Genomic DNA, 19,312 nt, shown 5'->3' with positions numbered 1-19,312 from the left:
AGGTTAATCCAGGACTGATTCAGTGAGCTTGAGCTTTTATGAGCTTTATCGTCCACTCGGTAATCACTAAATAATCAATATATAGTATATATATACCTAGCAGTATATATAATAAATAGGTAATCGAAAGAAAGACGAAGACGAAGCGCGTTAAGATACCGGCGCGTGTACAACTCGATAGAGCTTGTAAACTAGGCATATTTGAAATAAATGAATATTGATTGATTGAAAAAAATAAAAGAACCTGAGTGAGCGGTGTCATTTATCTAAACTACGACACTAATTATAATTATGTATTTTTATAATGCTTACATGGGATGACATTAAAACATAAGTCAACATTTGCGCAACAGACTTGTTAAATTAAGTGTGTAAGTGTGGTGTATATTAAGATAAGTTACATTCAAAGGGTACTACATTTATTTAACATAACTGGATTTTCTATTGAACGAAGTGGCGTCTAGTTATATATAAGCCCATAGCCTGTAATACATAAAGCGCAATAAGTACACAAATGCATAAATGCGAAAGCGCAGTTTTTACGTAGGCGTCCACTTGTTATAAACGGATTTTTAATTTTACAGTAGATTAAATCCGTACGATGCGAATCAGTGGACGCACTTGTATGACTTTGTATACAAAGAATACTAAAATCCAGTGGCGCATTTACAAAGGAGATCATTCACGCTCCATACATTTTTGGGCTCTTTTTGAAAGTGCCGGCCAACAAAAAAAAATGGCATGACTCGTTATAATTAGCTATTTGGAGCAATAGTTAATATGGCATAAAAGTTGTCAGGTGGCTCTGAACCAAGTTATAAAGGTTCGACGATTCGTTATTTCCATACATTTTGTCAATTTTCAAAAGTGCCCGCTAAGAAAAAAAACTGATACGTATCGTTAGAACTGCCCTTTTGGAACAATAGTTAGTATGGCACGAATGTTGTAAGATTGCTCTGAATCAAGTTATACAGGTTCAATGACTCGTCACTTCTATACATATTTTTTGAGTGTTGTAAGTGCCCACCTACAATATAAATAATACGTATCGTTGTAACTAGCCATTTGCAGCAATAGTTACTATGGCATAAACATTTTAGTATAGCTCTGTGTCCAGTTATGCAGATTCGATGATTCGTCAAATCCATATGTTTTGTTGATTTTCAAAGTGCTGTTTTACAAAAATATGCACTTATCACTGCACTTATCGTCAGAACTGCCCATTTGGAGTAATATTTAGTTATGGTTCGATGTCTCGTCACTTATATGGATTTTATTGATTTCTGTAAGTGCCCACCGACAATATTAATGATACGTATCGTTTTAACTGGTCATTTGTGGCAATAGTTAGTATAACACGAATGTTGTAGGATTGCTCTAAACCAAGTTGTACAGGTTAAATGGCATGTCATCTCCATACATTTTATTGTATGCCTGCCAATAAAATTCTTACAGGTATCATTTTAACTGATCATTTAGACATACTTTGTCAGTTTGTATGACAGGCACGTTGTATAAATGCTCTGATCTATGTTATACAGGTGTGACTATTTGTAATATCCATAGATTTTCTTGATTTTTAAGACCCAACCATTAAAATGGTACGTATCATTAGAACTGGCTGTAATAGGAACGGGGAGTAATAGTTAGTATAGTACAACAAACGTTGTAGGCCTGCTCTGAACCATGTTATAGAAGTTCAATGATTCTTAATTTCTATGCATTTTATCGATTTAAGCAATACAGTTAGCAGGTAGGTATGACAGAAACATTGTATGATTGATCCAAGTTATTTGCGTTCGATGATTCGTCACTTATCTTTTTGTTGATATCTAAATGTAATGGGAAACAATAAATAGGTAATAATGATGAATACTTAACTAATAATATGAATTAAATGTCATCATGGTGTAAGAGCTGTGTCATCATTATTTGTTATGTTCTTCCTTCTGGACCGTTTCTGCACTTGGCCATGTGATTCGCCGTTGTGCGTGTATTTGTTATGTTATTCAAGCTTGTAAACCGAAATTACCATTACTTGAAGAACTTAATAAAACGTTTTTATTTCTCTCAATGCACAATAACACAATTTCTAGTTACATTTGCACCATAATGTTGAATTTGTGCAAATGCTTAGAATCATTATTTCTTATTTCTATATTTTATTATTGCCTTTATGTTTTCCAACTTTTTCGGAAATCAATGAATGAAAGTTATATAACTTGTTTCAGTACTAGAAACGTTACTACAACGTTTATGCCATAGTAACTATTACTGAAAATGGCTAGTTATAACGATAAATAGCATTTACTTTGTAACTTACAAAACTCCATCAAATACATTGAAGTGACGAGACATAGAACCTGTATAACTTGGTTCAGAACAATCTTGCAACATTTGTGCTATACTAACTATTACTCCAAATGGGCAGTTTTAACCATAAGTACCATATTTTTGATAAACGGTACTTTAAAAAATCAATAAAATAAATGGATTGGACGAATCATCGAAACTGTATAACTGGACACAGAGCTATACTACAATGTTAATGCCATAGTAACTATTACTGCAAATGGCTAGTTATAACGATACGTATGATTTATTTTGTTTGCGGGCACTTAAAAAACTCAGTAAAATGTATAGAAGTGACGAGTCATCGAACCTGTATAACTTGGTTCAGTGCAGTCCTACAACATTTCAGCCATAGTAACTATTGCTCCAAATGGGCAGTTCTAACGATACGTACCAGTTTTTTTTCTTGGCGGGCACTTTTGAAAATTGACAAAATGTATGGAAATAACGAATCGTCGAACCTGTATAACTTGGTTCAGAGCCCTCCTACAACTTTCATGCCATATTAACTATTACTCCAAATGACTAGTTCTAACGATTCGTGCTATTTTTTTTCGTTGGCCGGCACTTTCAAAAAGGGCCCAAAATGAATGATCTCCTTTGCCGCCAGTAGGCTATTGAACTCTGAAATTCGTTATAGTTCGCAATCAATACAATTTCGCGACAACGTCACCCAGGTCCGACTAAATATTTTCTACGTAGGTACGTTTCACACCGAAACCGGAGCATCCTCAGGAGATGTTGACTCTACAACGTGCAATTACAAAGTTTATCCAATACTAATATTGGTGGTTGTCACCAAAATTATTTCTGAATTTTATTGAAATATTGATCCATACATGCAGTATGTATGGATATTTAACAAGAAATAGTTGCTCCATTATTTTAGTGTAAGCGCAGCGTTTCGTTCGAATGGCTATCAGTTTGGCACTTTAATTTTCAACGACGATATTTATTACACATTATCTTTCTTTATTTATTTCCTTATTCCATTTTAAATCATCGGAAAAAAAGCAAATTTCACAACTTAATTTAAGAATTAATAATCCATACTTAGCTACCTATTTAATTCAGTTTGTTTGTTCTTGTATTGGACTAGTTTCAATAGTATAATCTAATGAACCCTCATACATTTAGAAAAATTTATGCAACACACTTGGTTACACAGTACGGCTTGTCTATATTAATATTGTAAAGAGATAAAATTTGTGGTGTTGAGAATATGGGGTGGGGGTAATCTCAAGATCTATTGAACCGATTTTGATAATTGTTTTACCACTAGAAACCTTTATTAGGCATTACTATATTTCATTTGCCGTCATCTAACTCTCTCCCCCCCCCCCCCTTATTTCTACGCCACTGTTTAATATGGATCAACCCTTAGACCATTAATAATTTTTGATCTTTGCCAGAGGGGCAACGGTTAGCGAACCACGTCCAGTTATTAATGGTGTAAGGGATCAACCTAAGTGTACTGTACTTTGATAACTAAATGTATGAGGTATTGAAGAGGTTGCATATATCTAATGACATCCGCAGCTTTTGACCACCATGTTCTTGTACTTCCGCAGTATCACGTTCGAGTCATCGGTGTAGTACAGGACAGAGATCGGGGACAGCTTGATTGGTGCACACGATGGCTTAGGCACCTGAAACAAAACGTATGCCGTTATACCTAATGAATTCTAAGTACAATTTTGCGTCGACATACAATAATTCTAAGAAGATGAGAAGATGGTAAGAGGTAAGAAATTACCTCTTACCATCTTCTCATCTTCTTAGAATTATTTATTTATTTAAAAATTTGATAAAATAAATATTAAGAGGTTCCTTCCCTACATGCAAAAGGAGGGTGACTTTTTTATCGTCTATCCCATGGTGTGGGGGTATCGTCATTAGTATTCTTGTGTAATTAATGAGGGTTTAAAACAGGGGCGTAGCTACCGCCATATCAGCCGTGTCAAAGATACGGTCCCCGGATTACAGGGGCCCTTTACGTGTGAAAGCAAAAATTAGTAAAATGTAGGTAGGTAATGCAAAAATCTTTCTTTTCCCTGGATAATCGTACGCCCGAAATTTGGAAACATCCTAAATAGGTTAAGTCACTGTCATATTTATTTTAAACGAGCATTTTAGTTAGCTTCTTTTGTGAGAAATCTTTGCCGTTCATTTGGCCCCCAACTAATTTTGATCCAAGGCACGCTACGCCACTAGTTTAAAGTGCTTATTTAATCTATGGAACCACTGCCCGACACGCACTTGGCTGGTTTTATATTATGATACTCCCACAACCACAGAAACAGGATCAACAGAATCAGAACTTAATCACGTATAATACAAACCTGAGTGGGATTCAATAGGTGAACCAATGTTTGCACGATGGCATGATTGGTTGCATTCTTGTGCGCGTTCAAAGGGAAGTTGCATTCTCCGCTGCAGTAGAAAGCGCCGTAGCCGTCGGGTGCTATAATCCAGTCCTGTAATAATATATAGGTTTGCCTTGTTTGTTCAGTAGTTAGATGTGGATTCGGGTTACAATATTCTAGATCCGAAAAGAAAAAAAATCAGATATCAAATACAGTAATCTCGTCGGAAATTACAGTATTTGAGTCGATTGGGATCGAAATACTAGAACTACTTTATTTTTAGAAAAATCGCAAAGCTTACTGTGACCTAAGTATATTTAGGTCTAAATATAGTCTGGCCTATATTTAGGTCAGAGAATCAGTATTGCCATACGACGTGACAATTGCAGTAATGCCAATTTGTATGGCAATACTGATTCTCTGACCTAATTTTACTTTTTTTGCGAGAGTTCTAAACTTTCTTTTTATTGTAGACAAAATACTACTGCTAGTTAACATTAATATTTTATATCTTGGGTTAATGATCTTATTCTTATGAATATTTCCTCTTTGGCTTAGGTAGTTAAAATAAGTCGGTCTTTACCTGCCATTCCAAATCCTTGAAACTGACGTAAAGTGTTTGTATTTCGCAACTCCGTGTTGTCCAATGTGATGTGTCTGAAATTTTAAAAGAAAATCTTATTCTATTAATTTTATTCTAAAGTTTATTTGATTAGTAAAGGAGTGCTTGTTGCCCAACTTTTTGGGGTAGTCACGATCAATATGAAAAGTATAATAAAATTAAATTATATCATTAGTCATTCTACGACACCTATATCACACTGTTTTCTCGTATTGGGCATTCATAAAACTGCGCGGGCAACAACACTTTTACAACTCATTACTATCAAGTTAATTTTTCGTGAGTAGCTAGCTTCATCTCAATGAGACGATCAACTTTTTTATTTTACGAAAATTCTTCATTCTCGTAGCTAACTGAGTTACCAGGAAATGAAAATTTCTGAGCGTCAGAACGAGATAATGTACCACGCAATTTGTGACATTGTGGCTGTTAAGTTGTTTCTCTATTAATTAAGCAACAGTAAAAAAACAACTGGTTAGTAACAACTTTTAATAACCTCGTTATTAATACAAGTTGGGATAAAATTTAATTCTTTGTTTGTTTGCATTGAATGGGCTCTGATACAACTAGACCCATTTGAATCTTTCACCAATAGAAAGCTATGTTATCAACGAGTAACATATTTTATCCCCATATTCCGTGCTGCAGTTAGTAATTAACAATTTATTAAAGTGTACCTGTGAGAGGATTCCTCAGGTAGTTTTCTGAATAGCCGTGGTTACGCCATCGTCTCGCTTCCCGTTTCCTGCGCCCCCCTGTATCCGAGGAGCCCAGTTTGGGGCCGTTCTTGAAAAAAGCAACCATGAACGGCTGTTTGCCCTCAGTGTTGGTGCCATGCGTCTCTGCTAAGCCTATATCTTCTGGTTTGACGTTACGCTCTGTAATTTTCATTTAATTAAAAATATTTTAGCGTAAAAATGTATAGGCTAATGATTTATTTGTGATTCAGTTATATTCTAAATAAGTTGAAATCTGTTGTCCTGGATTTAAAATTAACGTTTTTAAAATTAATTACTACCTCATACACAGCTCTGGTTTTGAGGATAAAATTAGTAAGTTACCTATTTACATGATAGTGTAAATTCAAAGCATGCCAGTTTCATTCGAATTAATTCTTCAGCTTCGTCGTGATGCGCTTTCGACAAAAAAGGCGGACAAACGGACAAAAATTAAAAACTGAAGAACGCCCTCCGCGCCAGCGCTGATGAAATATTCTGATCATGATGCTGTATTCGTCTACAATTTAGAGTGCAGTGCCTGAAGACAAAAATCTTCGAATAGCGCGTGTTGCTAGATGACCTATGGTTCCGAGACTTGGTCGCCAACTATAGGCCTCATAAGAGGACAGCGGGCGATGGAACGAGCTATGCTCAGAGTATCTCTGCGTGATCTAATCAGAAATGAGGAGATCCGCAGAAGGACCAAAGTCACCGACATAACTCAATGAGTCGTGATGCTGAAGTGGCAATGGGTGGGGCACATAGTTCAAAGAGCCATCGGCTCTTATATTGGATGCTGGAAACGTGTTGGTCGACCCCCCACCTGGTGGACTGACGACATCAAGTGAGTCGCAGGGATTCGCTAGATGCAGGCGGCTCAGGATCGTGATGCTTAGAAGTCCCTACAAAAGGCCTTTGTCCTGCAGTGAACATCCATCAGCCGATGTTATGATGATAATATGAATATACCGTACCAGGTTGCGAATGTGGGTGCAGAGTAATGAAGAACCCCTGGTTGTCTGCGGGCGCGTTGAGCCAAGCGGACAGCGCGCCGGTCACGTTCAACTCCAACCAGCCCTCAGCGCCAGCGCTGGTGTTGACTGCTGCTACACGCTCCATTTTAATGCCCCTGCAATATAATGTGGCCTACATCAAAAAACGCAAGTGCAAGTTGAACTCGCGTAAACAGTGTTCCGTAGTATACATTGGTATTGAATACTGTGCGTGTATTCGTTGATTTACCATGTTATTTTAAGATCATTGATTTTTTATGGGTTTCCATAACCCTTGATTATAATTTTTTTTTTTTAATATTAGATTTAGCAGTCTCGGAGATAAGGAGTGGGAATGGTTAAGTTTCGTTTATTTTCTTGAATAACCTTTCTTGTTGCCTGTTGTTACAAATAACTGGCGGACGCCCGCTACTTCGTCAGCGTGAAATTCAGTTTTTCACAAATCTCGCGGGAACCATGCATATTTCCGGTTAAAAAGTATATGTTGCTAGACAGCCTCCTATAACTTCCAGTGTAAGTTCCATTTGGTTGAGTCGTTCCAGAGCTTAACCCGGACAGACAGACAGACAAGCAAATATTTAAAAAAAGTTTGATTGTGTTTTAGTGTCGTTTAAATAACTGCAAATCATAGAGCGACATTTAAAAGTGGCGCAGTGGTATGCGCGGTGGATTTACAAGACGGAGGTCTTGGGTTCGATCCCCGGCTGGATTGTTTGAGGTTTTCTTAATTAGTTCAGCTGCTTACCATCCTACCGGCAAAGACGAACCAAGCGATTTAGCGTTCCGGTACAATGCCGTGTAGAAACCGAAAGGGTTTTGGATTTTTATCATCCTTCTTACAAGTTAGCCCGCTTCCATCTTAGATTGCATCATCACTTACCCTCAGGTTAGATTGTAGTCTAGGGCTACCTGTAAAGAATAAGATAAAATGTGCGTTTGTACTTTCCGTTTTTTACACACAGAACTTGAACTTGACGGCGCTGTGATCTATGCAGTTTTAAATAACTTACCCCAAATTATCGACGCTAATAACTCTGTTAGCGACGACAGTGTACAACGCGGTGGGATCGTCGGAGTGCGAGGCCGCCTGGTGCAGGCGCAGCTCCGCCGTGAGCAGCGACGAGGAGTCGCCCGGCGCGCTCGTCACGTCGAACCACACGTGCCTTCCGTGGCCGTGACGTAATGCTCCCAGGTGATGCTCTGGAAATTATAACCCGTCGTCATTAGGTTGAGTCGTGATAGCCATCATCATCATATCATATCAGCCGATGGACGTCCATTGCAGGACGTAAGCCTTTTGAAGGGACTTCCAAACATCACAATCATGAGCCGTCTGCATCCAGTAAATACTCGCGAATCGCTTGATGTCGTCAGTCCACCACCAGCGACCAATACTGCGCTTTCTAGTGCGGGGTTTAGTGGGGGGCCAATCCAGCACCTTGGGACCCCAACGTCCATCGACTGTTCGAACTATGCCCCACCTAATGCCACTTCAGCTTCGAGAGTCGTTGAGCTATGTCCGTGACTTTACGGATATCCTCATTTCTGATTCGATAACGCAGAGATACTCGTAACATAGCTCGTTCCATCGCCCGCTGGATGAAACTTGCATAACTGAGAATTTTCTTAATTCTCTACTTGTGTGAAATCTGCCAATGCGTATGCTTGGTGGACTATTAGCCTAACCCCTCTCATTCTGAGAGGAGACTCGTGCTCAATAGTGAGCCGAATATTGTTATAGATGATTATTAGGAATCTACTTTACAAAAACCGGCCAGGTCTGACTCGCTCACGAATGGTTCCACCCAAACCATCCATACTCTAAATATTAAGTATAATCCATTTCCATACTTATCAACTGCCTAACTATTACGATTCTTGAGATACGGCCTGGTGACAGACAGACGAACGGACGGACGGAAAGCGGAGTCTTACAGTGGAATTCATAGTCGTGAAGTGAACAATCCCCCACAAACCAATATTCAGTATTCACCCAGGGGCTGACTATTGAATCATCCTTCATTGCATTTCATAAACAAACTACTGGAGAGCCCCTAGGTGACTGGAGTTTCAAGCAAATGTTGTCTATGATTTTACATTAGATCTTTGAAAATTCTGTGACACAACCACAGAGAGACGTATTTTGTTAATTTTTTGACATTTTACAAAATAATTGAGTTTCTAATATTTTCATTTACTTTTTATTTTTATTTATCATAGTAAAATTTAATTCGTTCAACAGTACAATAGATCAATTTTATCAAAAAGTTTCTTTCTCACAAGAAGGAGTTGTTAGAAAAATATTGAAGATATGTGGACGAACATGATCATAATCAAAATTATCAGCCGATGGACGTCCACTGCAGGACATAGCCGTCTTGCATGGACTTTCAAACACAACGGTCTCGAGCCGCCAGCGTCCAGCGGCTCCCTGCAACCCGCTTGATGCCCTCGGTCCACCTAGTGGGGGTTCGACCAACGCTGCGATTTCATCGGCTCTTCGAACTATGTGGCCTGCCGATTGCCACTTCAGCTTCACGACTCGCTGTGCTACCTATGTCAGTGACTTTGGTTTGTCTGCGGATCTCCTCATTTGTGATTCGATCATGCAGAGAAATCCCAAGCATACTATTTACTATATAAGTAGTTTGATATTTCATACTTTTGTAATGTGGAATCCTACTTGAAATAAAAAAATTATTGTCAGAGGAAATTTGTTTATTTTACTCAAAACCACCTATAATTACCTGAAATAATTACAAGTAGGTACTATTATGCTGTATTTATTTACAATTTATAGTAAGTGCAGTAAATAAATATAAGTGTAGCTTATCATTAGGATTAGTGGTAAAATTGCATTTCACAAAGCTCTAGATCACATAATATTATATATTTAGGAGGTAGGCTTGGCCCGGTAATGGGCTGATAATAATGAACCACACAGTACTTATTGCAATTCTAAAATCAAACCTATATCCTTTTGATACAAAGTTTAATTAATAACAACAATAAATACATAATTTACATATAACTTATTGTTATTATTGTATATTTTTATAGGGCCAGACTTAAATGAAAAATGCAGAAGTAAACATTTAATAATAATCTTTATTAAAGATGTGAATCAATAAATTTTTATTTTCCATCATTCATTCAATTAAGATTTGTATATATTTTCTATTGTTATGGACTTCAGAGTGAGTGACCACCTTACAATACATTGCACTCACTCCTACTACCTCGATATTAAATGCTGCTGACTTTTCAAGGTATGTGGGTCTTCCAATTACTGTGATCTGAAAACTCGGATTTTCAAGGACCAAAGTATTCTCAGTATTCTTGGTAAAACAGTATTCTCAGAGCTCATCACTGCTATTCCCTGCCATGATAGCCGGTTTCTTTAAATCTGTGTATAGGGTCCTCCGGGGTTGTTTATATGTATACCTATGTCTGCCATCAATACAGCTTGATTTGTGGCATTTCTGTTATTTCATAGAATGCTTGATGGACTGCACATACAGTCTGAAAATAAACATTATGTTAGTTACATTTATGTAGGTTATATATTTCCTAAATCAAAACTAGATAGGTATACCTAACATTTATATAGGTTAGATTACAAACAAACTAATTAAATTCTTCATCATGAGTATGTTAAGCATGAGTCTCCTATCAGAATTAGAGGGATAAGGTCCACCACTCTGGCCCAAAGTAAATTGGCAGACTTCACACATGTAGAGACAATGTTTTTCCTTCACCGTATGAGACATGTGATATACATTTAAATTCATAAAATGCACATAACTGAAATGATTTGGAGGTGCATGTTTCAGACAGCATTTGAACCTACACCCTCCAAATAGAAGGCAGAGGTCATATCAACTGGGCTATATGGATTTTGACCTACTCCTTATTTATCTATACTAATATTATAAACAGGAAAAATTTGTTTGTTTGTTTTGTATAGGATCTAGAACTACTGAATTGATTTGAAAGATTCTATCACTGTTGGGAACCTACAACCTCATAATCAAAGGCAGAGGTCATACCCACTGGGCTAATTGGTTTTATATCTACTCCTAATTTATCTTTATTAATAATAGAAACAGGAAAGATTTGTTTGTTTGTATGTAGGTATGTAGGCTCTGGAACTACTGAACCAATTAAAAAAATTCTTTCACTGTTGGGAAGCTACACTATCCCCGAGCTCTATAGGCTATATTTTATCCCCGTATTCTTACGGAAATAGGAATTTCCGTAAGAATACGGGGATTATTGATAATGAACAAAGGTACGTACCTGGAAACATCCCGTTACATAGAATCGAAGTGCTGCTAGAATGCATAATAATAGCGGTATTGGTATTCCTCTCTTGGGTCTTCTGTGTTCATTCTTCATCAAACAGAGGTATATTATGCCTAATATGAGAATCTTTCGTACATTCCATAACGCCATAGTATTAAACTGGATTTACGCAATTGCGAATATTTATCTTGGATACTGATATAACTCGCTGTTTATACACAGTCTTAACACTTTCCAAGTCCACTTTCTAATAAATAAATCACGAATAACAACAAAAAAAAAATGCCAGGGGATGGTTTGGCTGACAAATATCGGTAATTCAGCAGTCAGCCGCCAGCTCCTGTCAAATGAGGGGTTTCTTTTGTCTATGAAACGCGTGGGGGTTGAATTCGACACATAGCGGCTGAATAATCCCCTTAGGGGCCCCCTACTACGACTATGAATTCCACCGTAGTAAGGTACTACTAAGTCCCGTTTTACCCGTTACGGCACCCTATACCCTAGTGTGAAAATATGATGTACTTTCAGGTTTTTATTGAATCCAATTAAATCAAATTGATTTTGAATTTGGTTTCATTTGAATAATTGGATAAGTGATGATGCTGTCTGCGGTAGGTAGGTCAAGGACATCGCCATGATCCGTGCGTCTAATTAATTGCCAGTCGCACTTACTAGCAAAATGACCTATCTAATTTTGTTATTATGTGAAGTAGGTACCTACTCTCTCTTTTTTTATTTTTTATGCTTTACAAGTTAGCCCTTGACTACAATATCACCTGATGGTAAGTGATGATATAATCAAAGATGGAAGTGGGCTAACTTGTTAGGAGGAGGATGAAAATCAACACTCCTTTCGGTTTCTACACGACATCGCACCGAAACGCTAAATCGCTTGGCGGTATGTCTTTGTCGGTAGGGTGGTAACTAGCCACGGCCGAAGGCTCTCACCAGCTAGACCTGGACCAATTTAGAAAACCTCAATCGGCCCAACCGGGGATCGAACCCAGGACCTCCGTCATTAAATCAAAAGGAGGCCGTCAAAATGTCGCCTGATATGATTGGCCTAAGGTGTAGCTGGTGACTAAGGTAATTCTGTAATGTTTCAGTGTACAATTTAATAAAACATGAGCCACTTTATCTAAGATTTTTTTGTTTTTGCGACCATGGTTATTTCTAGGAAAAACCCTTATCGCAAAGCCATTTCGTTGAAATAACCAAACAAAATTAACCCTCTGGATTGTAAGAATCTACACGTTATTGACTTCATCAGGTACGAACGACGCTTTGTACGAGTTCTAGCGATATCAATGACATAGGGATGAAACAAATGCAACGCCATTTCATTGAAATAACCAAACAAAATTAACCCTCTGGGTTGGAAGAATCAGCACGTTACAGACTTGAGTGGTACGAACTCAAATAACTCCTACCTGTAAATTTATATATTTATATTATTATTATTATTATTGCAATACGTATACGAAATCCATTTTCACTACAACTAATCTCTTCTGCGCATTAGGTGGTAAAGGTAGGTAGGGCTTAAAATTTCCCGTTTCCTTAATATGAAAATAACTTATGTTTAATTGTTCACGTTAGCATATATATATATAAAATATTAATGGGATGCAAATTAGCTCGCAACAGGTGTCTCAGTGTCTCATAAGCTTGATGTAACTTGACTCCCAATGCACGTGGACCTTACGTTTGTTTTAGCGATTTGGAATTTATTTACATAGTTAATTATGAGAATATGGTGCCTACTAGGAAAGGTATTTTAGTGATGTGCTAAAGTACCAATTTGTCATCGATATTTTTGATCGATTCAACTCTCAATACTATACTCATGGCTCACTAGGTACTTCTATTGATCGGTACAATAATTGATAATTGATAATGACCGATAGCTTAACGTGTGTGTTTTTCTTGGAAGAAATAATAACTCAATATTTCATTAGTCCGACCCTAGACTTGAACGTGATCCACGTGATCAGACTAACCACAGGATCAACGAGGCAGTTAACTGAGCTACAGATACAAATAGAAGATGAGATAGCTCAATGAATTATTGCTAAGGTAATGTATTGTCAATGCACAGAGCAATCAGAAAAATAAATATAATATGTTGAAATATTTTATCTACCCAGGTGCTTGCGATTTCGAAATTCCTTTTAAATCATAGTTACCTACTAACAGAGTAAACGAAAACAGACAGACAATGACAATAAAAAACCTTTAAAGATTCCGTTTTTTAAATAGATACAGACAGAACCTTCATATCAACTTACTAATAAATATAAATACTTACCATAAAAAATGCAGTAGGTAGGTATATGAAATATATATTGCAAAGTGTCAATGTTAAAGAAAAAGACTGTTTTTGATACTGACGAGAGCTGGTCACCAATTTAAAAAAGGTATTTGAGCAATGTGAGAAATTGTGTAGGAAGTAGGAACCTACCTACTTACTTAAAAAACGTTAGACGCCTTACTAAAAAGTAGTATGGTTTAGCCAACCATCTAATTTTGTGAAATAATTTTACAAAAGAAAAATATTTAAAACACACACACAAAGCATTGTCCTAATAGTTCAAAATTAACATAGCCTTTAAAACAATGTCTGCCCATTGACAGATTTGTGGAATTGTTGACCGCTGTGGGATCTGAGTCATTTTACCTGCGAACATCCAGTTTTACCTGGCAGGTATTAGTTTCGTTTGAAATACGAGTGTATTTTAATCTCACAAAAATAATGATGCTTTCCTCGAAAGTCGAAAATCATTTCTTGCTATTTAAGTAGGTAGGTATTTTAGATAAGTGGAGTTAATGAGGAGGTACGTAGGTACTAGGTACTAGTATTAATGTATGTAAGCAGATACCTACAAATAACTAAATAACGTTATTAATACATGTACCAATTTTTATTACTTATACCTACTAGATACATATTGGTATTTAGTTACCTGCCAGTTATGAAAGGACAATGGTCTGGTGTTTGTTGATAGAATTCATAAGCGTCTACTAATGTAAACTATTACAGTTTGTAGAAAATAATTTATTTAATTTTTTGAAACAGAGCAAAAGGTCTAATTAAGTCCAAAAACTAAAATATATTCACATCAATTACATTTAAATAATTGAGTATGGCAACCATACTATTTATACGAATATTGCATATATCGGACAACTAGGGACGCGCACGATACCGAAAAGCCAGTATCGAATCGAATAAAATATCGTCATTGAACACGTATTCAATGACATCAGTTTAATTTCAGTAGAACAAACATTTAAACTAATATTCATGACGAATTAATATAATTATTTTGAAATATATATAAAATATTTTGATTTTCAAACAAGTAATAGTAATTAATTTAAATGCAATAGGTACACCTATTTAATTTAAATTAAATTAAATAGGTGCAATTTAAATTAAATTAAATTGGCTGCAATTTACATTTAAGTAATAAAATAACCAAAATGTAACAGCCAAACATGTTAATAACAATTATTAACAACGGTAAGCCATATGATATATTTTAATAATCAAAGGAAAGGAACAAGTGTTTACAAACGTATTTATTGTTTAAGTATGTTCGACATGCTTTTTAATAAGGTAAGGTTAAGGTAAAACGTAAGTAAAAATAGTAAGTAATTTCCTGAAGATTACTTATTGATTACAAAAATAACAGTATCGAAAGGAGATCGATAATAATTAATCGATACTATAAAGTATCGATACTTTTACGTGTTCCTATGACAAGTCATTAACAATTCAACTGTGAACTGTCAGTCAGTTGTCACATCGGGTCGTAATTTCGTTGTTTGCGTACTTAAGCGTCATGTAAATCTTGTTGCATTTTTCCGATACTTATCAACAGATTTTCTGTACCTACATTCTTTTTTAACGACCGCTTATGTTTATGGACACCGATTCTCCCGCTAAACTACTGACTTAAAACACTATTGTATTAAATTCCACGTTGGTTTTTATATTTAATTAGGAAGGTTCATTTTTATAAAGTATGTATATTATCCATGTCTAAGAGAAAATGGGGATCAAACCTACTTTTTATGTTCTTCGATCGAACCCAAATACCCGGCTTCATAATCATGGAATAATTAAGACTTCAATTTAAAAAGTAGGTCTCTATTCGTTGTTGACAAAACATAACCTCTAAAACTTCAAACATAAATATCTCGAATTCCAGACTTCACATAATATTAAACCATAAGAATTAGTTGTTAAGAAAATAATTATCTATCATTTTATATTTTTTTCATTCATAGACGCTTAAAAAAAATGTCAGCAAAAATTTGTTTGGAAATAGACCATTGTCCTTTCTGTCTTTTGAACACTTGTTTTAAGCTAAACAACTATACAATTCGTTATTTTACTTGGTTATCTCCTGGAGACAGCTATAGAAGCCAGATATCGACTACATTACTGTGGATAATTGGTAAAGATCTTCTGTAGGTATTTAATGCAAAAACATATCCAGGAGCGACTATCAGCTGCTTATGTGATATAATTTATATAGTTATATATATATAGTTATATTATTTATTTATTTTATTTATTTATTTATTTATTTATTCGGAAGCCAACGTTGTATACAAAAAACTTATGACTAATTAAACATAACATGCATTAAAAAGTAATATGCTACATTGTACACCCCACTTACAGGCTAACTCAACATGCGTTTATTTTAATACAATTCTTAATTTACCATTAAAAAAAAGAAACAAAAACTAAATCTACCTACCACAAAAAAAAAAGAAACTAAAAGAAAGAAAGAAAAAAAAATGTAATTACAACAATAATAATGGGAATTAACAATAAGAAATTACATTACATTATTACCTAAGTATAACTAGCGGATCCGGTCATGCTTCGCTTTGACTTATGTGCACTTCTTCCATAGATTTGTCAATAGCTTTCGCAGTTTTTACACCATGGGTTACATTATTGTAGTTTTTTTTTTGTTGTTTTTATTTAAAGAATATTTGCCATACATTTTTTAAAATATGACCAATATTCCCATTTCCCTCTAACTAGTCGGGAAAGACTGTGCTAGGAATGGGTACGACAATAGACCAATGGGGTGAGGATCGAACCACCACCCCTCGATGATGAGATCGACATCATGGCATCGTGCTGAAGTGGATACCTTTTTGTCCACGGCCAGATTTATTAGTGTGTGGACAAATAAAGATATTCTATTCTATTCTTACCGTTGAGTTATTGAGGTTTTATGAACGATCCCTATTTTTTTTTTTTGAAAATATAATATAGCATAGCACCCTGAGATATTGTAGCTTCCCGAAGAAAGAATTTTTCAAATCGGTTCAGTAAAATCGGAGCCTATTCAATGCATCAAACACACAAACAAACAATCAAATATTTCCTCTTCATAATATTAACATAGTAATACTTAAGCTACTGTTACACATGCTCATTTCAAGCACGAAAGCATGCTAGTATTGAGCAGTTGCTACTTATTAGCATGTGTATCGCAAGCGCAACATTGCTAATAATGAGCATGCTATTTTCGAGCTTGCTCAAGAATCAACAGTCGTGCGATTTATGAGCAAACTACTAGCTGCGCGGGTAGAACAGAAGGTTTGCTTATTGAGTAAGCAAGTCGATCATCTCTCCCTGTCTAACACGATACTATAGACAGAGAGCGATGGATACAAATTAGCATGTGTAATTGGAATGTTTGCTTTAAATATGCTTATTCAGGAGCATACTTAAAAATAGCATGCTTATTGCAAGCAAATGTAAGAATACTCGTATGAAGCATATTTAATAGCACGTTTTTAGCATGCTATTTTAGAGCATGTGTAACAGTACCTTATACCATGGCAGACTTTAAAAGACCCATTCATAAAGCAGGATCCAAACACAAAAGGAACTACATTGACCTTCTTTAATAGGAGATTGATGAGGAACTACCATGAAAAGTCACTTTACATCGAAAACGTCGAAAATAATCTTGGAAAGGTCTACTTTCAGAAGCAGGATTATTAAAGTAGGGAAAGTTATTCAGAAAAATGAGTAGTGGGATACAAAGACGATGTCAAAAAGATGCGAATGATAATCTCATTAGAATCTGCGGCGATCTTGGACGTTAATAACGACATAAATAAAATACGAAATATGTATATAATTTTTTTTTAAAATTCAACCCTTAAAGTGGGGAAATAGGGCTTGAAAGTTTACATTGATTTCCACGCGTACGAAGTCGCGGGCGTCCGCTAGTTTTTAATAAGCAAAAATTGCGTTATTATTGTTCAATTTAAAATATACACCTACATATCTAGTACATACCTAGTACCTACCTACTTATTTGAAAATGCATCGAACATAGTCGCAGGAATCCGCTAGTCCCATTATAAAAATAAGAACTAATAATAAACTCGTTGAACCTAATGGTTAGGTTGATAAAGCGGTCAGAACGTAGGTACCTAGTAAGCTAACTTCTGAGAAAATACGTATTTATTGCGCGTGATATGCATAACTACTTGGACCAATAATTAATTTATAGTTTGATGTACAGATATTAAAATATTTACACGAGAAAAAAGTCAAAAGTACATAATAGAACTTACTTTTGCTCTGGAATGTCATAATCAAGTCACTCTCGTCGATGGCGTGCTGCTCTTCACCACTGAGAGCCATTTCAGAGCTCCGCGTCGGCCGAGCCTGCTCATGTTCCTCCGCTAGTTGCTTGTACACATCCAGCAAGAAGCTCGGCGCCGAACGGTCCAGCGGTGGCGCTTGAGCCCGGCGCGGTCTCTCGCCGAGGCCCAAAAGCTCCAATATTTCGTGTTCGACCACTTGCCTCTCGTGTCGCGTCATAGAATGATGTATCACCGTTTGATCGATGCCATTGTCGATGTACAGCCCGGAAAGGGCAGCGTCCGCCGCGACAACAAACAGTACACAACTCGCGTACCGCCACGCTGACTTCGAGCTAGACATGTTCGCTTGTACAGTGTACACGCAGTTAACGCGCCCACTAGACTGTCACTGACGTGTGCGCCGCGGTACACCCGTCGGGTCCAGCCAGCCACTGAACCTGCCCACTCAAGGTGGGCCGCCGACCGCCGCGCTCGCCACAACCTCCCCTCTCGCGGCTCGCTTCAATAATGTAAACAACGTACCGGCCAGTCGCGCGCATCGCATTCATATGCACATTCCTTCGCAGTTGATCAACTCGTGTATTCGAATTGAACAGGTAGATATTATCCCCCGGCATATTGGTTTTGTTTAGGCAAATTTATTGGTAGGTGTACTCATCTAGATAAACATGTAGGGTACATTTAAACCTAAGACAATTTAAAATGCTATAAGTACTCACAGATATACCTATAATGGATACATGATAGCCCAATGGATATGACCTCTGCCTCCGATTCCGGAGAGTGTGGGTTCAAATCCGGTCCGGGACATGCACCTTTTCAGTTGTGTGCATTTTAAGAAATTAATTATCACGTGTCTCAAACGGTGAAGGAAAACATCGTGAGGAAACCTGCATACCAGAGAGTTTTCTTGATTATCTGCGTGTGTGAAGTCTGCCAATCCGCATTGGGCTAGCGTGGTGGACTATTGGCCTAACTCCTCTTATTCTGAGAGGAGACTCGAGCTCAGTAGTGAGCCGAATATGGGTTGATAACGAACTCACAGCTAAGCATTTCCTACTTTGATTTCCTCACTGAAAGTTTTCAGTTGGTGTGATCAAAGTCAAGTGCTTTAAAATATACTCCAATCAAAATCAGTTTATTGGTTTAATAGCTCAGACACCAAAATGAAACACTGCTGTACCTATAAACAAACACCTTTTGTAATTTTCGTGGGCGAACTAATTTTACAGGCTTACCAATTTGGCATTTGTCTGTGCCCGTCTATACATTGTATAAATT

The 19,312-nt window shown here is 36.7% G+C and overlaps 1 protein-coding gene and 1 long non-coding RNA gene across 2 annotated transcripts; both read right to left on the bottom strand.

Moving 5' to 3' along the window:
- Positions 1-595: 595 nt before the first annotated feature.
- On the bottom strand, positions 596-18,541 carry LOC112058538 (protein 60A). Its single transcript, XM_024099433.2, has 7 exons — positions 17,999-18,541; positions 8,083-8,272; positions 7,034-7,188; positions 6,018-6,218; positions 5,302-5,375; positions 4,695-4,829; positions 596-4,001 (listed from the first exon to the last, which is right to left on the bottom strand). The coding sequence occupies exons 1-7, from the start codon at positions 18,369-18,371 to the stop codon at positions 3,876-3,878; spliced, it is 1,254 nt and encodes a 417-aa protein (XP_023955201.2). The 5' UTR covers positions 18,372-18,541; the 3' UTR covers positions 596-3,875.
- Positions 10,161-15,730, bottom strand: LOC128199904 (uncharacterized). The gene is made up of 2 exons (XR_008252427.1): positions 11,372-15,730; positions 10,161-10,594 (listed from the first exon to the last, which is right to left on the bottom strand). It is a non-coding gene; the product is annotated as an uncharacterized LOC128199904 (long non-coding RNA).
- Positions 18,542-19,312: the final 771 nt, after the last annotated feature.

Source organism: Bicyclus anynana, chromosome 3 (genome assembly GCF_947172395.1).
Source record: "Bicyclus anynana chromosome 3, ilBicAnyn1.1, whole genome shotgun sequence".
Lineage (NCBI taxonomy): Eukaryota > Metazoa > Arthropoda > Insecta > Lepidoptera > Nymphalidae > Bicyclus > Bicyclus anynana.
This window is presented reverse-complemented; position numbering and strand designations above follow the sequence as displayed.

Coding starts and splice junctions, on each gene's coding strand:
- LOC112058538 (XM_024099433.2), bottom strand. CDS start 18,371: ATGTCTAGCTCGAAGTCAGCGTGGCGGTACGCGAGTTGTGTACTGTTT. Junction 7,189..8,082: donor ATTAGCGTCGATAATTTGGG/GTAAGTTATTTA, acceptor ATTATATTGCAG/GGGCATTAAAATGGAGCGTG. Junction 5,376..6,017: donor CCTGAGGAATCCTCTCACAG/GTACACTTTAAT, acceptor TTAAAATTTCAG/ACACATCACATTGGACAACA.